The sequence below is a fragment of the Penicillium daleae genome, assembly GCF_028827525.1.
Source record: "Penicillium daleae strain IBT 16125 chromosome Unknown utg000006l_segment0_segment0, whole genome shotgun sequence".
Classification (NCBI taxonomy): domain Eukaryota; kingdom Fungi; phylum Ascomycota; class Eurotiomycetes; order Eurotiales; family Aspergillaceae; genus Penicillium; species Penicillium daleae.
Genome location: NW_026623154.1, coordinates 2,803,702 through 2,827,503, shown reverse-complemented (window position 1 = coordinate 2,827,503; position 23,802 = coordinate 2,803,702). Strand labels below are relative to the sequence as shown.

At 51.0% G+C, this 23,802-nt stretch overlaps 5 protein-coding genes across 5 annotated transcripts; 3 read left to right on the top strand and 2 right to left on the bottom strand.

Annotated features, from left to right (window-relative positions):
• Window positions 1-258: 258 nt before the first annotated feature.
• On the bottom strand, window positions 259-1,640 carry N7458_006716 (uncharacterized protein; the record flags this gene model as incomplete). The annotated part of the gene is made up of 4 exons (XM_056910098.1): window positions 259-935; window positions 997-1,130; window positions 1,195-1,476; window positions 1,549-1,640. 4 exons carry the CDS (start codon window positions 1,638-1,640, stop codon window positions 259-261), a joined length of 1,185 nt encoding a protein of 394 aa, XP_056765802.1.
• Window positions 1,641-5,195: 3,555 nt separating this feature from the next.
• Window positions 5,196-6,831, top strand: N7458_006715 (uncharacterized protein; the record flags this gene model as incomplete). Its single annotated transcript, XM_056910097.1, has 2 exons — window positions 5,196-5,425; window positions 5,499-6,831. The coding sequence occupies 2 exons, from the start codon at window positions 5,196-5,198 to the stop codon at window positions 6,829-6,831; spliced, it is 1,563 nt and encodes a 520-aa protein (XP_056765801.1).
• Window positions 6,832-7,311: 480 nt separating this feature from the next.
• Window positions 7,312-10,253, top strand: N7458_006714 (DEAD/DEAH box helicase; the record flags this gene model as incomplete). Its single annotated transcript, XM_056910096.1, has 2 exons — window positions 7,312-7,580; window positions 7,652-10,253. The coding sequence occupies 2 exons, from the start codon at window positions 7,312-7,314 to the stop codon at window positions 10,251-10,253; spliced, it is 2,871 nt and encodes a 956-aa protein (XP_056765800.1).
• Window positions 10,254-10,935: 682 nt separating this feature from the next.
• Window positions 10,936-17,929, bottom strand: N7458_006713 (uncharacterized protein; the record flags this gene model as incomplete). Its single annotated transcript, XM_056910095.1, has 6 exons — window positions 10,936-12,799; window positions 12,862-16,027; window positions 17,018-17,086; window positions 17,151-17,385; window positions 17,475-17,638; window positions 17,725-17,929. The coding sequence occupies 6 exons, from the start codon at window positions 17,927-17,929 to the stop codon at window positions 10,936-10,938; spliced, it is 5,703 nt and encodes a 1,900-aa protein (XP_056765799.1).
• Window positions 17,930-20,579: 2,650 nt separating this feature from the next.
• N7458_006712 (uncharacterized protein) lies at window positions 20,580-23,551 on the top strand (the record flags this gene model as incomplete). Its single annotated transcript, XM_056910094.1, has 9 exons — window positions 20,580-20,715; window positions 20,818-20,859; window positions 21,213-21,456; window positions 21,531-21,565; window positions 21,642-21,711; window positions 21,776-21,943; window positions 22,009-22,186; window positions 22,308-22,356; window positions 22,410-23,551. The coding sequence occupies 9 exons, from the start codon at window positions 20,580-20,582 to the stop codon at window positions 23,549-23,551; spliced, it is 2,064 nt and encodes a 687-aa protein (XP_056765798.1).
• Between the last annotated feature and the right edge of the window lie 251 nt (window positions 23,552-23,802).

The following is a 23,802-nucleotide window of genomic DNA, read 5'->3' as shown; positions in this document are numbered from 1 at the left end:
CCCGGTAACCCCCATCCTTCCCAGTCCACGACAAGGCCCTCAATGAGAAAAGAAAAACCAGATGTAGGTCTAGAAATGAATATGTACAGGTCGATCGATGCTGAAAAAAAATTGTTCAATAAAAAAGACGATATAGTGGTGGAACGGCGAGGCGATGAACAATAAGGCTGGATATCTAGCCCACCAGGAGTCCGTGAATTCGTAAAACGGTGCTGTATTTCTTTTTTGAAACGGGGGAAATAGCAAGAGGAGCCGCAGCTAGACCTCCTCACGCTCGCGGGATGCTCGAGTGGCATGCACCGTGTTGGATGGATAGTCTACTGGCCGCGAGTCATGCTGCACAGTGACAGTGATATCTTGCCGGATCCGCAGTGCGCGAGCAGATCCATCATCGCTGCTCAAATCCCTATCATCGCTTGCGCCGAGGCTCACATCGGAAACCGCAGCAGCGGTTTTCTGCGGGACCACGGTCGCAGTGTGCTGAATGTCGTTCATGTCGAAGTCGCCGGAGCGCAACTGACTGTGTGGTCCGTAGGGTCGAGAGTTGTTCTTGCTCGTCCAGGGGCCAGACTTGTAGCGATCGGTGCCTCGCTTGGATCCTCCAGTCCAGCTCTTGAGGGCAGGGAAGACATCACGGAGTAGCGACCAGACGAGAGGCAGGTTGGTGACGAGGATCGCAACGGTAGCTTCGCGGAAGTACCAGTTCATATAGACATAGGAAATAAGTGCAGGAACAAGACAGTAGACCTTGTTGAGGACGGCAGCCACAATGACGAAGATACCCATGCCGAACAGAATCAGCAGAATCAGCTTTTGCTTCAGTGGCACACGGACCTGCACCAGCATCGGAATGGCGACAATCAACATGAAAATGTCGGCTGAGATAGAGAAACATCCTTGGACGATCTCATAATATTGATAGGACGAACATTGATCTGATATGCAAAGTCAGGTTGGCTGGAATCGAATGAGCGTAGGAGATAAGTAAGCTCTTACAGTCCGGCGTGGGCACAGCCCAGTAGTTGGTGATCGGGCGACAGATGAGGAAAAGCGACAACTCAACAGCGACAAAGCCGACCGCAACGTAGATAGCGATATACTTGATCCATCTTTGCTGCTTCAGACCCTCCCTGATGATAACCAAGTCAGTACAAGGAATGAAGACTTTCCTGCACGATGGGGTCTTCAACGTACGTGATACGGGAGTAGATCACGAGCATGCAAGCCTTCAGACTCCAGATGCATAGAAGGAAAGCATGCTCAGAGACAAACACCCATTTACTACCCCGCTCTCGCTCGGCATGCGTCTGGGGAGTTAGGTTCTTAATATCATCGTCTGTCATCAAATTTGATCCTCCACCCGTTGCTACCGAGGTGAGCGCAACACTTAGAATTGTATACCACACGACGGCAAACATCATCAAGTAATCGTCAACTTGGAGATTGCGAATACCCAAACGTCGGCAACGGGCGATACTATCGAGCAGAATCAGTTAGTTCACAGTCAGGTGGACACAGTATGATCACTACGTAGTTTGATGAACTCACAATCGAAGAACAGCGCCAAATACGCCAACACCATAAAGCGTCCATGTCTCGCGCTCGAATTGGCGACCGAAGTCACCTCCGAGGCCAGACATAGTGTCGGAATGGGGCCTGTATCGAGACGAGAGGAGGTCAGGACAAAAGGTCGAAGCGAGAGAGCAGAGTCGACCGGAAAAGGTGGACAACCCACATATTATAAAATTAACTGGCGGAGGTAGACCGATATCCGACTATTGAGTTTCTGGTAACGTTCGCATCTGCCGAGATGGTCGAATGAACAGGGGGGTGCCGGAAAGGAGAGTTCGCCGGGCTAAGTGTGATAGGTATGATTGGAGAGTGAGATGCATGAGCAGTATTGCACCATGAAGCGTGGAGGAAAAATGCTTATCATAGGCGAGCGATAGATCTTCCCACTGACAGCGATCGACCAACCACAGAACTGGGTGGATACCTTCCAGCCAGTGTGGAAAGGAAGTTTCCATGGCTGTGGATGCCACAGAGAACCATGGAATTGTGAATTTTTGGGAAATTGATCGGTTCGCCTTCTACGAAGGCGTAGTTCGTCCAGAACACGATTTAGATTTGGTACCTGGCAGTGCTGGTCCATGTAGTATGTATTGTACACCCCGCTCCTCAGCTCCTTCAACAACGTTGTAACCCCCCACCTCCAATCAGTACGCAGCTGCTCAGGGATTGGCGTATATACCTTCCAATTCGGGGAAGGATGTCCTTGATTTGGTTTGACTTACGCAGGCCAAGCATTGGATTTGGTTTGAAGTACGGAGTCGCACCCCCTATTAGGCTGTAGATTATTGCAATTACAGTACAGTAGTATTTGCGAGAAATAATGCCTCGGGATTGGCGTAAAGTGTTTACCAGGTGGACTGGGCGAGAAACTTGTGTTCGCGAATCCACCGGTCTCAGAGGCAACATTGATTGTTCTGACATAAGATAGGAGGATACTAAGTAAGTTATAATATCAATAATGTGTAACCTGGTTGCTAATAGGGGGGCAACTGTATGGAAGGGCAGTGAAGAAGTACGCACGCGAGGCCTGGGCAATTTGGGGCAGCTAAGGAACCTTCCCAGGAAAGTTAAGTGGCTACCGCGGGCTTGTATTGAACTCGCGTACCGTACGGGCGAAACAATCTTGCTGATGGGCTCATTGCGGAGTTCAGTTCCACATACGATCAGCGAATTGCTGCATCGGATAACGATGGCGGCCAAGGGCGTTTTACGGTCGTCGTCCGCCTACTTTACCTTAAGCGGATTGAATGCCTGGGGAAGCGGGCATCAAGTATTTTAATAGACTTTGCGGCTAAGCCGGCGATGGGATGGAAGTGGGCCCGAAGGATCGCAGGGATGGAACAGACTGGGCACTCTGAACGGGCGCCCTTGCGAATTGAGGGATTTTGCTGGTGGAGAACGGGGATCCCTACTCCGTATGGGGAGTTCCAATTTTCTTTTATGGAGTCTGCATTCTCCAAACGTGACCTCAGCGTGGCAATGTACAGGGGACCACCTGTTATGATCTTAGGCGGACCAATGCCAATGGAAAGAAATATTTTCTGGCGGCACAGATGATAGAAAAGGTCGGACTTCATTACTTAGTCGTGATCGGATCTGCACGCTTCTGCAGGTTCGTTCTTCCAAGACCAGGTACCGGCATATCATTGCCTGGCTGCAACACTAGTCTCCAAGCAAATCAAGGTTGATTCCCATGGGAAAGTTTTATCATCGGCAAATATACTTTTTTTTTCACCTTTATGGCCCCCAAATCGATTGCCGTAAAATTTCGAGCCATAATAATAATAATAATAATAATAATAATAATAATCAAAGACAGAAAGATGATAATAATAGCGGTGCTGGGAGTCTGGGACTGTATCTGCTAAAGTGCATTATATTAGCTCTGGGCCTCGGACATGTTCCAGATTCAGATGCACACGCCACACAAATTCTAATAAATTCTTAGATCTAAGGCTAGATCTATGCTGCAATCCACTGTCAGACAGAAATCCGACCAGCTCTATCTATCCGGCTTGGCCAAGACAGGGTATACCCGCTCGCTTAATGTGAGCGGAGATTTCGAGCCAAAGTACACTGTCGCATTGTTGGGGCCCTTGGGGGATGTGCTTTCGGCAACGTAGATCGTGGGCCTGATGCGAAACGGAGTTTCGTGGATTGATGATTTATCTCCAGTACAGTATCATATATGATCTAAGTCTCGGAGACTCTTGACAGATTCGAAGGGATTAGCGGAGCACTGGTATTTCTCACACGTTCACAGCTGATTTTCGTGAGATATTTGTCGGATCCGATGACATTGTCAGGCTCCCAGATGCTGCACTTGCAGTGGAACACACTATCTATGAGAACGTCCTTAGTGTATATTATTGTTGCTCTGCCTCCGGTAGTAAGTCCGTAGTCAGTTAGGTCTGATGTTCCGGAGAAGCCGCAGTCCTGCGAAGTCGCGCAATATTGCGTTAGCGTTGCACTCGGTCAAATCAAAAGCCGTGAAACAACAGCCTGACCGAAGCCGTGATGTATTGAGTGGTGGCTCGTCGCGCAGTATGTCTTACCCTGTGAGCAATTCTCCGTACAGTGAATGGCCGCATTGTTGCTGCCCCTGAGTTTGAGATTTCTGGAAGCCTTGGAAACCCCCCAAAGGGGCCAGCCCTGTGGTGCCATGTGGGAAAGAAAACCATTTGCCTTTCATGGGAGTCCCCGACTGGGAAAGAGAAAAGGCAGGATGGACGTCACGACCCAGAATGCTTACAGACCACATGGCAATGGACAACATACTTTGCAGGCAAGTGTATCTTGAATCATAATATGCCAACCGAAGCAGCAAAGGGCCGAGAACCCCGCCACATGCCCCCGGATTGTCTGGATTCCGTTGCCATAGTTATCTTTGCACTCCGTACTCCGTAGACGGGGACGATAAAACAGCAGATTTGATGGGTTAGGACCTATTGCTCATATAGGATACGGAGTCTGGCCATCTGATCTTGGCGAAGCGAGAATATCGAATAACAGTTCATGAGCAGCGCCAGGAAAATTCAGTCTGCTGAAGCTCCCCTTCTAGGTAAAGCGCGGATGCGCAACTCGCTGCGTCGAGGCTGACTTACCGTTGGAGTTTGGTCAAGTTGCCTCTGCCTGTGCCCAATTGCAGCGCATTCCTGGGCCTGGAGTGCCCCACAACTGCCGAAGTGGCCACTCTGAGGTGCGCTGCCGGGATGTTGATTGGGTGCAGATTGAAGTCTCCGTCGATTAGAGTGGCCAAGGGGAGGTGGGGTCACGAAGGAGGAATTCACGGTTGAGAGGGCGCGGGTGCTGGACAAATCGGCCCTGATGGGTTCGTTGGATGGTTAGCACACTCCCCACCGGCTTTCGGAGTCTTTGCTCAAGATCATATATCACTAGCCCTGGTCCCCAATTTCTGGCAAAACACTTCGGTCACTCCATCCATTCACTCCTTCCCAGCTTCAGGGAGCGCGCTCTTTGTGCACATCCCCTTTGACCTCGAACCTGTCGCGCACGACCCAGCAGAAGATAACATCTATCTGTATTGCTTGGATCATCCCTGAATTCGGTATATAATATTATCTCGCGGGAATCTCAATTTCCCCACGTGGATTTCCTGCGCAATGTCGACCGAATATGATGAGAAAACCAAGGCTACCGAGTCGACGGCTTCGGAGGCTCCCCAGGGCGAAATGATCAACGCGTCCGGTCACGTCCAGGAGTTGGAGCGTAACTTCTCCCTGCTCAGTATCTGTGCTATCGCCGTGACGACCGGTAACACCTGGATTGCTCAGGGTGGCAGTGTGGTGACGGCATTGGGCAACGGTGGTCTGGGTGCCACGATCTATGAATTGTACGACCGACCGACCTCACCTTTTTTTTTTTTTTGGTCGACCTCTAGTAAGCTGACCTTGCTTTCTTGACAGTATCGCTGTATCATTCTGCTACTGGCTGGTAGCTGCCTCGATCGCCGAGCTGGCATCGGGTATGCCCTCTGCCAGTGGTGTCTATCACTGGGCTTCGGTTACCGCTGGCAAGTATGGTCGTGTTTGCGGCTTCTTTGCTGGCTGGTGGAACTGTTTGGCGTGGATTTTGGGTGCTGCCTCCATGTGTTTGATCATGGCCCAGCAGACCGTGTCCATGTATGCGCTGATGCACCCTGACTTCGTTCCGCAGACCTGGAACGTGTTCGTCAGCTTCCTGCTTTGCACTTGGCTTTGCTGCTGCATCGTCTTGTTCATGAACCGTTGGTTGCCCTTCATTGGTAACATTGGCATGTTCTTCATTCTGACTGGTGTCTTCATCACCATCGTTGTCTGCACTGTGATGCCCCATGTCAACGGTACCGGATACATGTCCAACAAGGATATCTGGCAGACCTGGAGCAACGGAACTGGCTACAAGCAACAGGGCTTCGTCTTTGTCATGGGTATGCTCAACGGTGCTTACAGTGTCGGCACCCCTGACTGCTCCTCCCACTTGGCCGAGGAGATCCCCATGCCCAGCCGTAACATCCCCAAGGCGGTGCTTGCCCAGATGACTGTCGGTTTCGTCACTGGCATTCTTTACATGATCGCCCTCTTCTACTCCATCCAGGATCTCGACAGTGTCACCTCCAGTTCCTACAACTTCCCCCTGGCTGAGATCTACCACCAGGCGACTGGCACCCGCGGCGGTGCTCTGGGCCTCCTGATCATCGCCTTCATTCCCACCTTGGTCACCGCATCTGGCTGCTATATCACGGCCGGTCGGACCCTGTGGACTATCTCCCGTGACCGTGCCACTCCGTTCCCCAAGTGGCTCGGCCGAATCAACTCCACTTTCCACAACCCGTTCAACGCGACCCTGACCTGCGGTGTTTTCATCACCATCCTGGCCTGCATCTACCTTGGCTCGACTACCGCCTTCAGCGCCTTCGTTGGCTGCTTCGTCCAGTTGTCTTCTTTGTCCTACTTCATGGCCATCTTCCCTCACATCTTGACCCGCCGCTCCTCTTTCGTTCCTGGATTCTTCTTTATGAACAACAAGATTGGATATGTTGTCAACATCCTGTCTTGCATCTACATCCTTGCCTTCGTCGTCATCTTCTGTTTCCCCTATGCCCTTCCCGTTGAGGCTGCTTCAATGAACTACGCCAGTCTGATGACTGGTGGTCTGACCATCTTCGTCACCATCTGGTGGTTCATTCGCCAGGGCTCGTACGAGGGTCCTAAGCACATCCCTCTGACTGACAAGGCTGTTGCCGATGAGGCCAAATAAGCAACATCTCAAAAGAGAAAACCTGTAATGGGGATGAGAGAGAAGACCGATGAATTGGTGATTTTTGTTTGCATATACCATTTTGGACGCATTTACTATACCTTCTCCTCGCTGATGATCTGCACGACTTATCAGATGCCTTCTTTGATCTGATTATGATGTGCGTGAATCTCTTACGTACATCAATCTTAATGATGCTCAAAGTGCTTGGGCTTCCGTATATAACTCTTAGCATGCAAAAATAATTGACATTGAAATCTTTCAACTGTGCCCCACTTATACTAGTTCATTATTTATTCCATTTTTAAGCTCCTGCTATATTGCAGTATTACCTACAACTCCTTTTTTCATCTAAACTTCGTATGTTTACTTCCTCAATTTTGTTCATAATGACTACGGAGCGGTCATGTGACCACGCGCTCCGCTTCCGCGTCTTCCTGCCACACGCGTCTCTCCAAAGATCCCACATTGCAAGCCGCCATGGTTTTCAAGCCCTTCAAACCTCCTTTGATCAGGAAGCCCGAAAATTTGACTGACACGATCGATGCGAACGACTATCCGGCTAAGAAGCCCCGCTTGGTGAAGGAAGAAACAACGTCGGTACCACAGACAAGGCCTACACCGACACTAAGTAGCCGAAAACCGCTCTTACAAGTCAGAAACATTGGCAAGGACTCTGCGACCAAGACAACAAATGGGCCGGTATCTAAGGAAGATGCAAGCTTTGAGAGATTCTTCAACGCTCTATGGTATGTTTGCTTAGAGCTGCTCCTGGGCCGCCATAAGCATTGAACCACCATCTGACATGACCCGTCCTTAGGAGAAAGCCAACAGCGAAGAAGAACAAGACATGGGATGGAGACGGCATACTGGCAGCACGAGGAGGATTCCTTTACCTACGCGATGTGGGAGGCAAAGACATGGGCCGGGTGGCATACGAGTCAGAACTTGAGCCCGGTAAAATGCTGTACGTTGCTGGGAAAGAGGTTGAGATCGAGTCAGAGATACCACGAGCAGAGTACCTGGCTGGGAAACAATTCCTGAATGATTCAAAGCCAGCGCCAGCGCCCCCATCATTGCCGAAGAAAACCCCCCTGTCAATTCTGCAAAGGAGTGAGTCGCGCAACCGGCCGTTGCCAACTGGTCCTAGCTATACGAGTTCGCTGAAACGCAGCTCGTCTGCTTTGGAGAGCGAAACCACCGCTAAGTCGACAAAGGCTCTTGGCGCATACAAAGCACCGCTGCTCCAAAACACTGTCAACTCGTCAACGAGCTCTGAGGCGATAGTTCCACGACATGATCCACATGCAAAGGGAGCGTTGGTCATGCCTCGTCCGAGATCAATCCCTCCCGGGAAGCGAGTCGTTGATGTTGTTGTTGATCCACTGTTGACGAAGAGCTTGCGCCAACATCAGCGAGAGGGTGTCCAATTTCTTTATGAGTGCGTTATGGGCATGCGTGATTTCAATGGCGAGGGAGCTATCCTCGCCGATGATATGGGTTTGGGCAAAACATTGCAAACAATCGCTCTGCTGTGGACTTTGCTGAAGCAAAATCCCATTCACGGTGAACCTCCGGTGATCAAGAAGGCACTAATCGTGTGTCCTGTGACTCTCATCCACAACTGGCGAAAGGAGTTTCGCAAATGGTTGGGTAATGAACGAATTGGTGTGTTCGTATTTGATGACAAGCGGAAACGCTTGACCGATTTCACCAGGGGCAGAGCTTACAGTATCATGATTGTTGGATACGAGAAACTGAGGACAGTACAAGAAGGCTTGGCCAAGGGTGCTGGTGTCGATATCATCATTGCGGACGAGGGTCATCGGTTGAAAACCTTACAAAACAAGAGTGGCCAAGCAATCCAGTCACTAAACGCCGCGAAGAGGGTCATTCTCTCAGGAACACCCATTCAGAATGACTTGAAAGAATTCTTTGCAGCCGTGGATCTCGTCAATCCTGGAGTCCTTGGCAATTTCAAATCGTTCATTCGAGAGTTTGAAACTCCTATTGTACGAAGTCGACAGCCGGAGGCCACCAAAAAGGACATCGAGAAGGGTGAGTCTAGGAGTGAGGAGCTTCGCGAGCTCACTTCCAAATTCATTCTTCGAAGAACAGCCGATATTCTGTCGAAGTACCTTCCGCCCAAGTCAGAATATGTGCTTTTCTGCAAACCAACTCGCACCCAGGCAAACATTTACAAAGCCGTCCTTCAGTCGCCCATCTTCCAAACTGCCATGGGCAATGCGGAAAGCGCACTTCAACTAATTACCATCCTGAAGAAGCTTTGTAACAGCCCATCATTACTCTCGGCGAAGAACAACGATGACTCCCCCAATGTCAGCGCCCTTCTAGCTTCACTACCCCCTAACCTCCTGCGCCACTTTTCCCCTTCTTCGAGTGCCAAGATTCGAGTCTTGGATCAAATTTTGGATAGCATGCGCACGAAAACATCCGAAAAGATCGTGCTAGTATCGAATTATACGTCAACATTGAGCCTGCTTGCAACACTCCTCACCTCGCTAGGTCTTCCCTTCCTCCGCCTAGACGGAAGCACGCCCGCACAAAAGCGTCAGCCGCTCGTCGACGACTTCAACCGCCTTCCAGCTGAATTATGCTTCGCCTTCCTCCTCTCGGCGAAGGCAGGTGGCACCGGTCTCAACCTTATCGGCGCTAGTCGCCTCATCCTCTTCGATGTGGACTGGAATCCAGCCACTGACATCCAAGCTATGGCCCGCATTCATCGTGATGGACAAAAGAATCACTGCCGTATTTATCGTGTCATTCTCAAAGGCAGCTTGGAAGAGAAGATCTGGCAGCGGCAGGTTACCAAGCTCGGGTTAGCTGACAGTGTCATGGAGAACAAAGATAGCGTGGCACAATTCTCTACGGCCGAGCTGCGCGATCTCTTCCGCCTCGACGAGGAGACCACTTGCCAAACTCACGAGCTACTTGGTTGTGAATGTGGCGGCAAGGGAATTACTCCTGCCCAATCAGGCACCACCACGCCTGGGGACATTAGTGACTCTGAACTCTCGGAGCTAAGCGAGCCCCTATCCGATTACGACGATGATGACGATCTCCCCGACTTGCCAACCCTGATGAAAGCTTCGGAGGTCGACATGGATAAGCAAGAGCGCGAGATTCGCGACAGATCTCACCGTTGTCGGATGGCCTCCAAAGGGGAGCAGGGCAAGGTCGGATCGCAGAAGGACAAGATGCACCAATCACTTGCACATTACTCCCATATTGATCCATCCTTGCTTTCCACTGGCACTGAGGATGACGAGGAAATCGCAGCTGCCGTTGACGATGATGTACTGGTGAAATTGCTCAAGGATGAATGTAACCAAATTGGCTACATCTTTAAGAAGACGAGTGGCGCGCAAGTGGAAAGCCCGGTGGCGGCGCCTGATTCTTGACGGAGGGTTCAATGTACGAACTATTTATTTCCCTTTGGGCATTCAGGGCTTGGAAACGATGTGTGCGAGCAATGATGCGGAGACTTCTAGTCCAATATCTGGTATCAAACTATCGAGCGAGGTGCCATCGATTAATTACAGTCATCTCCCGAGCGAGATATTCCGACTTTCAAAGTTAGGATATGACAATTCAACATCATACCTAGGCACGGTAGAGACTTGACCATTTTCAAGGTTGAGTGCGAAAGTACCAAATTCGGCAAGGGAAGGGACCTGCAGTAAACAGTATGGATGTATTGTACTAGAAGAGATGGAATTGACTACTGCTACGATATCTACTGTTCCTTTGATATGAACAGGTGGCTAATTTAATCGAATTTGGGTTTAATCAATCCGCATTGATTAGATGCTCGAGTTTGTCACAGAGCTGGGGAGATCGGCATAGTAACAATCATCCACCCATCCACACAGCCACCAACGTCTAAATGTACAAAAGAAAATGGGGGGTAATCACATAACGACAGACAAGATCTAGAAGATCAGTGGGTAATAAACATGACAGAGAAAGAAAAGAATGCGCAAAAAAAAAACGAGCTGCTTTCCTCCAATGCACCACATCACAAATGCTCTTCAACTTCGATACTGTGTCTCAACACACGGCCAGGTCTCACTAGCAGCATACCTAATACCGCAATTTACCAACAAGCCCAAAGGTATAAGCAGCTTCGGCTTCAGACTTCAACTGAATCATGTAAATGCGCTGAGTGCTCGTGCCTACACCACCTTGCTTGGCAATGACGCCGCCTTCATTCTCCTCATGCACGGAGACGGCAATACCAGTGCGAGCAACCCGCTCGAATGAACTTTCAGGAAGACACACGTCCAGCAAGACCTCGCCTCGTGTTTTGCCTCGGATGATGATGCGTTTCTCGGGCTCCACGTCCCGGCGTGGGGTGGCTGCACCCGAACTGGGTGGTGAAGAACTGTCGTCCCGACTGCCTTCGCTACGAGCGCTGACGGCGGTGCCGGGGCGAGAAGGTGGGTTCTTCGGTGGCGCGGGCATAATTGTCAACCGGGCAGCACCCATGTCGCGCCACTTGGACGCAGACTCGCGGAGGTACAGGCGAATCTTAGCATTGGAGAGACCGATTCCGTCGGCGCCCTTGATTGCGGCGGCAATACGGCCAATACCCGATGAGGGGGAGGGGTCGGACGAGCCTCCCGAGCCGGAGTACATGCTGCCTTCGTGGCCACTGCGAGATGTCACTGTCGAGCGAGAGATATTGAACATTTTACTACCGCCGCCAAAGCGCTTCAGCGCAGAAAAGGCGCTGCTCATTGTACCCACACTGCTCTCAGAGCCTTCAGCTAGCGAGCGCGGCGAGTCAGAGGCGCGGTAGCTCTTTCTCCGACGAGGGAAGCCGAACCAGCTGTTTCCTGATTTGTCGGCTGGTTGCTCGAAGGTGGGCATATGGTTGTCATAGACAGGTCCGCGGGCATTTTGAAGAGCGATGTAGGTCGGATTGTTGATTCGGGCTTGGTTGATGAGACTGTAGAGAGCGTCACATTCATCAGGACTGCGAGAGCGGAACATAATATTGTTGCTCGATGTGATCTTGGATCGGTCGGTAGGAGGCGAGCGGATGCTGATGTCAATCGCGGTGCCTCGGCGAATTGGAACCAGTGGTGTGAGTTCCATGGAGACGAGAGGTCTCGAAGACGAGTTCGATTCAGATCTCATTTTGAACGCCTCGATCAAGCCGGGGCTGACAATAATCGTGCATTCATCGGGGACTAGACTATCCCAGCTACCCTTGTCAGACCAAGCAAAGATGGATGCAACCGCCTTCGTCGACTTGGTAGGTTGCAGTGGCACAGTACGATAGCCACCCTGAGACGCAGAGTTGGAAGGAGACAAAGAGCTTGCATCAGATGTAGTTGACTGGAAGCCTTTCGGCTTACGAACTTCAGTCACGTCTTCCTCATCCTCTGATGCCGACGAGCAAGAGTCCAAATCAGTCACAGAACGCGAGTATTCAGACGAGGAGTAAGCGTAGTGTCGCACGGTTGATGCATCGGAGTCGGTCTCCGAGTAGTCTGAAGCAGTCGAAGGTTCGTATTCATGCTTCAGTGGCGAAGAACCCCGGCGCTTGAGTCGAACACCCGATGGGGTGAGCACAGGGCTGTTGGACAGGTTATTCGCAGAGGAACTCGGTGAACGATGAGGTGGCGGTGGGGGAGGAGCATCCTCGTGCTTGGACTTTCGTCTGGACTTTCTCCTGCCAGATTTTGTAGGAGTTTCCAGGGGCTCTTGGTCAGGTAGAGATTCCAGTGGTGGGTAGTCTTCTTCTTGCTCAGGCTCGATGGTGGATGGAGAAGACAGGTGAGTCTGGCTGCTGGTACTGCGGATCTTTGGAATCATAGGTAGATAAGGAGACGGAGTTGAGGATACTCGAGCGGACTCCCTCTCTGGAGACTCCTTTTGGCGCGGTGTTTGAGGTGCCTTCTTGGGAGACTTCTCCTTCGGCGGGGCGACCTCTTTAGCACTATCACCGCCACCGTAGAATCTTCCGGGTGTCGGTGTAGGTGTCAGGGGGGCTCAACTGGCTGGTCTGAGATAACAGTCTTGGGAGAGGCAGTCTCGGAAGCCGGGCTATCTGCGTGACGAGAATGTCTCTTTGCCTTGGACCGCTTCAGACCACCGGGGGACTTCTCAGGGCTGACCGTAGATGGCAAGAGCGGCAAACCAGGACGGGCAGCTTGTTTGGCAGATACTTCGGAGCCACCGGTGGTATACTCTGTCTCCCGAGTAGCTGTGGATACGATAGAGTTTCGATTCTCTGTGACAGAGGAACTGACAGTACTCGGCTCGGAGTAATGCTCTTTGGGTGTAAGAGAGCGTCGTTTGGAAGTGGCTTTCTCTCCAATGGGGATGTCCACATCGCTCGGGTGCGCCCTTGGTGGAGAGTCACTGGTATTGGGCTTGCGAGCCTTGTGCTGCTTGGCTCGACTGATGAAGCTCTGGCTTCTGCAAAGTGCAGGAGGAACGGGTTCTTGACCCAGTAATTGCACCCATTCCAGACCAATTTCAACTTCGTCAATATGAAGCGAAATAAGCTCTTGCCAGTACTTCTTCTCTCCAGGAGCATTGCGTAGCATTACAACAATCTCACCCTTGTTCTCGCCCGTGCGGGCAGAGACGCACCGCAGATCCATGGGCGGGAATAGCAGCCACCGGTCCGAGTGATCGATTTCACAGATCAGCAAATCACCCCCGGGACCATTGCTCGATGTGTTGTCTCGGTAGAGGAGTTCGGCTCTGCAGTCAACCAATTGACCACTGGAGTGGTAGAGAGAGAGATTGAAAAAGTCGCGGGCCCGCACGCGACGAGTCTGGTCGACAACAACATTGCTCGACAGCCCCAAAGTCATTGGATCTCGCGCACGAGTGGGATCGATGCTAGCGGCAGACTCATCCTCGAGTCTTGCTCTTTCATCTCGTGCTCGCTTGCGGGCGTCCGCCACCAGGGAAGCATAGGCTGTAGCGATCTCCTCGGCCTTGGCAGATGGTTGCAGATGGTTGATTCCCTTGAAACTCTTCGCAAGGTATTTCAGGCGGACTAGGGGTCGCTTCAGCAGATATGCCACATCGACCTTCTCTCCGTCGGAGCCGATGACATCGCCATGTTCATCTCGCTCCAGGCCTTCGTCTAAGCTTTTCGTCTCGGCATTGCCAGTATCCTCGCCTTCCTCCAATGGAGCCAAGTTCACAATTACATCCTTGAAGCCCAACCTCCAAGCCTTGAGGTATTCGCGATATACTCTTTGCGCACCCTGAGCCCATGTGAGCAAGGCGTCAGCATCATCTTGCGGGATTCGTTTATGTAACGTCTTCAGGCGCTCTATAGCGACACCCATATTGACAATAGGCTTGGAGAAGTTGAGGTCGTCCTTTGGATCGAGCGAGGGTCGAAATAAACCTGCGGCAATGGCCGAGTCGGATCGCGAGAGAACGCATGTGAGCAAGACGGGGATTACTCCCCCAACGAGAGTCTTGAGCTCACGCATGTACGTGGCTTCATCAGCGGTGAGCTCAGCCAAGAGATCGGGAATGGTCGCATTGGCCAGACGACTCTTGTTGGAGCGGATGCTCCTTCGGGACCGAGTACTGCCACTTCGTGAGACTGGACCCGATAACACAGACATGAGGTCCTTGTGCGTGGTCAGGCGACGCTGGAGCTGTGATGCAACCACTGGCAGAGAGTCAGGGTCAAACTGATCCTTCTCTTCAGCTGCTTCTTCCGCCTCTTCCACGGTTTCAGGGGTAGCCTGCTTGGTCACAGGTTTTTCGGAAATAGTGGACCCTTCTGGTAAGGTGCTCAGGGTTTCTACCGATGCAATGGTTGATAGTCGATGGTAGCCAGTGCTTGGGAAAGGCTTCTTACGGCCAAGGGGAACGGGCGCATTATTCCCAGAGACTTCAGAGCCACCGTCTGAGAATGGCTGGAAGTCCGATTCGGAAGGCGCCAGACTGTCCTCATATGGTTTGTCACCAAGTTTCTCTTTATCACGGCGGATTCTCAGGGCAAGTGGCTTTTCACCCTTATCTGTGTCGTTTTCTGGGATCTTGTGAGCCTTTTCTGATGATGAAGCGTCGTCCTGTTCCTTGGACTGTCGACTGTGTGAACTCTTGGGTCGAGAGCCGCTACTCTTGGGACGAGGCTCGCTCTCCTGAGATAGTTCTGACATAGCACTACTCGCTGCGATTTCGTCCACTATGCGCTGGGACCGTCTCGCACGGGCTGATTTAATGTCCAGCGGACCAGGCATATCACTCTTGGAATTGCCACTGTCCACGAAGGGATCCGGAGTTTCAGATAGCCATGCTTCAATCTTTGCACCCCGGTTGCCGGCGGGTGGTGGAGTTGGCCTTGGTGGTTCGGGCTCCGGAAGCTTGAACATTTTTCGAGATTCGTCCAGCATGTGGGCGAAGATACCACCCTTTGGCGGTTTTTGAGGTCCCCGAGCCCGTCTTCGAGACAGCTCCGAGAAATCAGCCTCGCTCTTCGCCCAATCCATGTCGTCGGGAGGAGGCGAGATCCTCCTTTGGTGTTCCGGTATCTCTGACGCTATCGTATACTGTGGGGGAAGGTCGGTGTCCAAATCGCTGTCGGCGACAGACTCGGTGTCCTTTTGCACAGATGGCTTCCATTCCCGAGTTGGCGACTGAGAGGTTTCATGGATTCGATATGCTTTGAACTTGGGAGGTTCTCGACTCTTGTCCAGAACATCTTTCCTGCTGTCTCGTTTGGCTCGTGGCGACCCGGTGTCTCCATTGGTCGTGTATTCATTAATGCGCCTCGGGGCGGCCAAGTTGCGCGAAGGCGTTTGCGTTGTAGATCGATTTTTCCTCCAATGCTCGTCACTGATTACTCGCTTTCGAGGGGTACTGTGACTGCGTTTTCGAACGGCGGGGGGCTTTTCCTTTTCTCTCTCCTTCTCCTTCTCTGACTTCTCCAAACGTTCCAACTTTAACTTGGTCACCTTGGGCTTTGGTTTCGGTCGGTTTTCTTCGTCGTCATCGTCGTATGTACCATCATTGATCGTGATAACGCCCCCGCCCTGTTGCTGCCATTGGCGCACTCGCGAACGAACCGTGTTCGTGTCGTGAATTCCTAGCGGTAGTCCGATATCGAGCGGCTTAGTTGGACTCGATTTAGCACTCCCTCCACAGTTGGAGGGGGAGTCGGCGTCGCAGGGGTCGGCATCGATGTCTACACGAAAGATAGAGAACGTCAGTATGAGTGTGTTCGCCGAGTTTTGTTGACTCGGTGGATAACCGAAACATGTTTGTTGACAATCGTCATCGGTCGGGGCGGAGGGACATCACGATATGCAACTCACCACAGTGACCCAACGGCCTGGTTTGGGTCGCAGATCTCAAACTGACAGCATTTGCTGCTTTGCGACGAGGATTCCGAGGGAATAGACCCAAGGAGGGGAGGATGTAAACAAGGCGTCTTTGAGGCTGAGCGTCTGGATGGTTCAGTCTTATCGAAGCCCACCAAACGAGTCAAACACCAGCCGCTGCCGGGGAAACGACGCACGCTGATCGACCCCCTAAAAGACTTTCTCACACTACTTTGTCCAGCCACCAGTCAGATGCTTTGCCGGTCGCGTTTCTCCTGCAAGGATCGATCCGCCTGATCGCTCTGCGCGTGTGATTTGATCGCACGGCTTTGACGACCAGCTGAGGGCCTCGATGCTCTTGGCATCGCCCGTTATTGCCGTCACGGGAAAAGGGCTGTCTCGAAAGGCTGGTCAGTACTCAAAGGAGCTTCACTGAATATGTGAGTGACGAGAGGGAGCTTTGAAAGAGGACGAAGGGTAGATTTTATTGCCCAGTGGCGCGTCGTCCACTCTGGCTATGTTTCGACGCTGGACTACTATACATAGTATGTACATCAAATTAGTCTGCAGGTTTTGTGAATGCCTGATCAGATTCGCCAATTTACGGCTATGGCTCGTTCTTCTGTCTGCTCTTCCAGTCTTCTAATAGTATCAACAAGTCTCGTAGTCTATACATATCCATTTTCTACCCTAATCTTGACTGTCCCTTGACGCTGTCTTGATCGGACCTCCTCTTCCCCTCAATCTCAATCCGGACCGAGTCCTGGTGTCAACCCTGTTGGAGATTAACCCAGTCCCCACCAGTGCCCACCTGCACATGCCACTATGACGGAAGAGGTGCTATTGGGCTTTACGCCTCGCGCCTGACTCCTGCTGGGCCCGAACCGCAGCCGAGAGGGTGCCGATGCTGTCAACCAGGTAGTCTAATGCAAAGAAGTCAGCCGGTCATCCGCCACTTGAGGACCTTATAGAGCTTTGTAGACTGACAAAAGGGAACGACAATCCAGATAAAGTTCATGAAGAAATAATACAGCCAGAAATAGTAAGGCTCCGGTCGACTGTAGGGCACGTTGTTCACATAGTGATCAAAGAGACTGGTCGCATAGTACAGGGTGTCTCCATAGAGGTGGCTCATACACACGATCAATTGGATTGGGTGGCGCAAGGAATGCCGGGTTGCGGTCAGATATGCAACAACGAAGCAAAGAGGCCCCCACAACAGCTAGAGGAGCAAGCAGGTCAGTAGGAAGTCTTGAAATGGCGGCCTAGCAGCCTCGCATATCGCACAATGTCCACTATACATTGGCTTACCACTGTGATTGTCTCCATGCATAGCACCAGCGTGTCCGAGGTCATGTACCGCGAGTCGGATAGGGCATACTCCTTCCACAGCTGACCGAACAGGTCCTGGGCCGAGGCCATATGGTCATGGTTGATCATGAAATAGCCTTCGAAGAAACAGTGGAGCATTCCAGCTGGTCGACAATCCTGTCAGTTCCCATCTCCAAAGCGCCTTCCATTCCTTTGCTGGAGCGCTGTCAAGGGCGTGGGGATGTCATACAGAGCACAAACCACAAGAGCGCGATCCGATCGGCTATACGGAGCGTCGGTCGCACATAACTGGCCACGGCAAAAGTCAATCCGAGAAGGGCCGCGCAGCCTCCGCCGGCTGTGACGAGTAACTCGATAACGGAGGCTTGGTTGGGCGAATAGCCAACGATATTGGCCCCGAGGGGGTAGTAGGGGTGGGCAGATGTTACCCCCATCATGCCGTAGGTATGGGGCAGGCGAGAAAGCTTTTTTAGGCTGCGACAAATTCTAGATCCAGTTTCGAATAGATTTCAAGTTCGGTCCCATTTATAGAGTGAAGGTTAACTCTCCAGCATACAGTGGCCAGGACCTGGATAGGTATTCGGTGGTTGTTTGCTTAGTTTTGCTCTTTTGTGGTGTTATGCGCGATGATCGCATTGGGTGGATCTTCCCGAGTTCGTTGGGCCAATTGGAAAGGGGCTGTTTGGAGGCATGAAAACACTGCGACAGACTACAGTAGATGAAGTCGCTAAACGCTATAAAATATCACTGTTAATACCCATTTTGGGGCTCCATAGAAAAGCTCAAGGCATCTGGTTCCAAGAATTGATCAACAAGTGGGAATCGAGGTGGCCAAGCTCAATCGAACGGTTTCAACATATCTGATGGCACTCACCGAACATTATGTACCTCGTTCCCTGATGAGTTCCTGTAGCTCCCCTCCACCTGGGAGCGGAAACCTCAGTTACTCAATTTCGATATAATTTCTCGACTACTTCCTCCACTTTGTTTACATCGGGGCTTTCCTTCGACGTTCTCTCCAGTGATAAGGCTCCATTTGCGTCAGGCCATCAAGGGCGTTCGCCTTCTTGTTGTGATTACGATGAATCTCTCACAAAACAAATCCATGCCGAACAGATCCCCTATAGCTCCGTTAAGGTATTTGTAGAGAGAGTTTCCACAAAAGCGAGCTGACTTAGGCCAAGATATGTAGTTAATGCCGTGTATCATTCATACGTTATGAAATACTTATAGGTTGTGTAACGTTAGCCTTCCACTCTTTCTAGGAACGACTCCTGCGAACTGAGAAACTGACCAATGCACAGCGGCCGGTAGCGTCCAAAAATCCGGAAAAGAAATAATGAGCGAGCCGGGCCCAGCGAGGAAGAACTGATGGGCTTATGTACGAGAGTAATCCAATCCAATTCATGTAAACAGCATGTCGCAGGCTAACCTTTCTAGGAGCCACCCGGAGGTAGAGACACCGGTTGCTCTAGACTTCGTTCGAATGTTTTGAGATACGCATCACCCCAGCAGTTGGTAGAATAGGAGATGATGGACAAAGTGACTTCGCATCTTTCAGGGTAGTCGGATCCTAGGGTGCTCAACGCGTGTCTTCAAGCTAAGAACAACCGATACGGCTGCAGATACGGAGACTATAATTATTATTAATTGTTAGGACTTGCGACCCTAACGTTATATGCACTACTTATATCGGTCCCGGTCATGTCAGAACATAGCGTTCTGACATATTTTGGCTTCTGGGCTTGTTCTATTAGTGGGTAAGGACACTTACTGAGCCAAAGCCTGAGCGCCCTCATTAAAGCGGCGGTAGCCCAGATGGGAAAGCTGTACACGGCGGACAAAATCCTGTGCATATAACTTCATATATGTTAGTCGGTTTGTGTTCCATAGGTAACCACCATAGTTCTCATGACCATTTCAAAGCTGTGATCAGATGAGTATTGTGATTCTCTGGAGCAAATCCTTGAGAATGTAGGAGGTCTAGAATCAAGCTCTGTTTGCTTTGGAGAAAGAATGCTGCTCGGCTATGTTGGAGCTATCAAAATGGCATGGCATGAGCGCGACTCGGCCCGACTGTTCAGGCATTCATGGCTTGCCAGGCACATTCCGGATCCACAGGCAAGGGACAATCACCAAGCTTGTCAAGTACGCTCCATTGGTTTCATTGGAGGACCATATTGATCATTGCAGAAAGTTGCTGAACTTGAAGATCCTTTGATTTGATAATCGAAGCCAAAAATCATGTACTACAGTAAGGACTGCTTTGCCCTCGTTGACGAGAAAAGATTCATGTAGAAGATAGACCCCCAATGGATGATTCATACCAATAGGAAATAAAAGATAAGACCAAAAGTCTCTCCTCTACGCTGCCTGGCTACGAAATTTACATCGCGCCTTGACAGTATACCCCCCGCGGTGCATTGGAATTACCAATAGTTTAACTTGCTCAGCCAAAAATTCCAACCGTAGTTGAATGGCTTCTCTGTCGAGGTGCAGATTGGGTCTTAATTCAAATGCTGGCGCCGTAATAGACGGACTACCGTTGGGCTTTAAATAGCAACTTTAGGTGATGGTGATGGATCTAGTCTGTGGATTTTGAAGTCTCTCATATCGCATTGACCTCACAGCCTATTAGCTGCCGAATAGATGGTCATTGAGAAAACATGGTATCTGTTCTAGTTTCTCTCACGAGTCACAATACCAGGCATGAATACCAGTGGCGCACACTAGACATTCTGTGGCTAGGCAGGGCCTGTAATGCAGCGCATGTAGGATTCTGTGGCGGCATAAATAATACATACAGGTCATTGTTGGCTTAACTTGACCAATCACCGTGTTCCCTCGGCTTTAGTAGACGCTGTTACGATCTGAGCGGGACGCAGCATTTTAAAATACTGGATTGGTGATGGGATCATAAACCAATGTTTGGCAAGGGATGAAAATATGCGTCGGAATATTAGCTTGTATCAGTTCGAACTGTCGAGTTGGCGGCTGATAATCTTTAACAACAGCCTTTTCCTCGACTCAACGTTCCATCTTGCACACAAAACAGACATAGAAAATCCTCATTCATTCGCAACTATGCAGTTCATTAATATTGCTATGGCTCTGACCCTCGCCAGCATCGTTTGTGGTGCAGCTATCCCAGCGAGCCCCGTGGGCGAAATAGAAGGTTCTCTGGGTACTTTACCTATCATCGGTGGCTTGTTCAAATCGGGTATGTGAATAAAGAAGAACTACTCCATATTTCTGCTTGAATGACCGCTTTCATTCGGCTATTCATCAGATCTCAACTGAAATGCTAACATACGTATGGTAGTGGCGCCAATGAACCCGGACACTGTCGACTCGGATAGTGAAGGTAATACTCGATTCCTAGTATTTCGCATTGTCACTTTGTTCTCACAATTTCCTAGTTGGCCAATGAACTAGGCCCCAGCAATTCAGCTCGGATTCGCGTGAAGTCAATTCTCTTGTGTGCCAGGATTTCCGAGAATATGTGTCGTCATCTGCATCTCGTGGCGGTGATAGGATCATGGCGTGGTGGTAGACAACCTTAGTATCGCTTGCCATGTGATTTTCTCAATAACTGGAGTCCTAAATCCAGTTTAGTTCAATGTGTTCCACTTGCTTCCTTCGGGCTGTGTTGTTCACAAGTCTCTCTACTGTTTACTTTCTACTACGTATCACAGCGGTGAGTGCCTGATGCCTTAGGCCACAAAGTTCCTCGTATGATTAGTCTCCGACTCTCCGCACTGGTTCCCCCGATAACCCCCTCGGCCAACCGACCTACCGTGATCCCCCGATTGCGTAAATGGCGCCCCAGCATCGATTTACCTCTGAACATGGCGTCCGACACTCCTAGAAAACCCTCCGCTATCGACACTTCGCGCATATCCATGGAGTCGCCTCCAGGCATTGTGGCCTTGTTCGTCATCCGCTTCGACATCAGGACCGGGTAAGTCATAATCCCCGTCGTCGAAGCTCCAAAGCTCGGGATGTGCGAATCACTAATGCGTGTTTGCTGGACAGGTATGTGGTCTCATGGAAGCGAACTGCGCCAGATGGTAAGTCATCCTATCCATTCCTTTGCCGAGCTCCTTTGTGCTCCCCGACGCGCAAGGCTAACCCGGTTCCTCATAGTCGAGGTGGAAGGGGTGGTGGAATACAAGTCGCTTCCCTCTGGACTACACAATGTACACGAGGACCTGATGTAAGTTGGTCAGGATATTTTGCGAAGCTTCATATCGGCTTGCTAATAATTATCTCTCCGCTAGTTACTTCGTCCACGAAGAGTATGCAGGCATTAGCGCATTCCTCAACCAGCCCGCCGAAGAGGCAGAGCGCAACGCTAAAATGTTCGCGATTGGAGTTCTGGTTCCCCTCAGCTCAGGGAGACTCGGAAAAAGCTGGAGACACGCTCCGAGATTGAAGGAGTTGACACGGTACGTGATACCTGGCCTTAATGCTGAGAAGCAAGCTTGTCGCTGACTCCCAATCTTCTTAATAGGAAATACGCCGCGGATATGTCTGACATGCAATCATTGTCCGATTACTGGGATGCTTTCCGAATCGGAGGTCCTGAGTCTTCTGCGCCAGACTCGCCGATTGACTCGCCCCTTAGCCTCCGATTCCGCTCAGGCGATAGACCAGCCGGGCATCGAAACCGCACCTTTAGCGATGCGATAGTACTGGAAAACTCAAGGCCGGCCTTGACACCTTTCCATCCTGCCTCATCGCTTTTTGATTTCATCGAATCCTTCGGGCCCTTGATTTTCCCCCCTATACAGAGCTGCTCTATTACGCAAGCGTATCCTCGTTATGGCCGAGGCACCAGTGCACACACCATGCAACTATGGTATTACACCGAAATCTGAAATTTGAATTGGTCTCCTGCTAATTAGATCTCAGTGTATGACCTGTCATTACTGGCATCTCTCCCAAACTCTCTATTGCAAGTCCTCCCTCCGGACTGTATTCTGCCCCTGCGACCTCGCCCTCTCTTCAATATTGGCATTCATGACATCCCTGATCTTGCCTCATTCGACCCGTCGCGGGCGACCATGGATTCTGAGAAAGATCCCAGCTGGATCGCTTGCTCAACAGACAGCGTTCTGAGCATGAAGCCCGATCTCTACGACGTCCTCATCACTCTCCCTCCACCATACTCTCAGCACGCCAATGAGCGTGTCTTCCCTACGATCAGCTTGGTGGACCGCTCAAGCACTAAACATAATGCGAAACAAACTGTCAATTTGAAAGCGACACAACGCGATGCACGTCGATATGCTATGCTTCGCAGAGGCCTCCGACAGTTCTCCCAGGACCGCTCAACATCCCCAGATACGGCTGAATCTGATGCCGACTCCACATACTCATCCAGTCCGATTGTGGAGCCGCTCTCCTGGACCCGTCTTGCCTATACCTCATTTATATGGTGGGCTTCGGCCGGTGAGAATCGCGACGGCTTGTCCGAAGAGGAGGAGGAACATCAGATTGAGCAAGACGCCAGGCTTCTGGCAAGCGTGGAAAGTCTTGCGTACCCTGGTACAAACGTAGCCCGCCGCTCAATGTATTCCGAAGACCATGGCCAGGAGCCCCCAGAAGTCGCGCTGGTAGCGTACTTCCGCCGTCTCACCTCACAAATATTTTTCACTCTTGCCGGGGCCATTGCGCGGCACGATAGCGACGGCCGTGGTGCAAATTGCTCAGGCGATTCATCCACCGACATTCCGTGCCTCGATGACCTCACAAATGACGACGCAGACTTGTCACTCTCCATGTCTCGACAATCGATCGGTGGCGAGGATGGGAATACGCCGCTCCTCCGGCAAAGATCACATGCGAGCCACACCGACCGCAGATCAACTTGCGAAACCTACGACACAGGCGACCCTATCACCATCACGATTGCCGATATGGCAGAAATGGGTCTTGATGTGTGGAGTGCCACAGATCGGATTTTCGTCGAAGAGCTGGTCTCTTTGTGGTGGGGGCGCTCTGCTTATGTCGATAGCGCCCGTATTCGATGCTGTGGCATTTCCATCTTGTGATGGTACCTTCGACAGCTTCCTCTACGGTCGCCTCCTCGAAGAGAAATGAGGTGGACCTGCAGCCTCGACCAGATCTACTGCTTGAATTCATTTGTACATATCCCGTGTATCCGATATTCTGGTTTAGATGACACTCTATATGGCGAGCCACGAAGTGTATTCATTCCACCTAAATATGAATCTTGTTCGTTGAGCTGATAAGTCTTCATAACCTCCTCACCCCTAGGCTGAATGGAACTACAAACATTCTT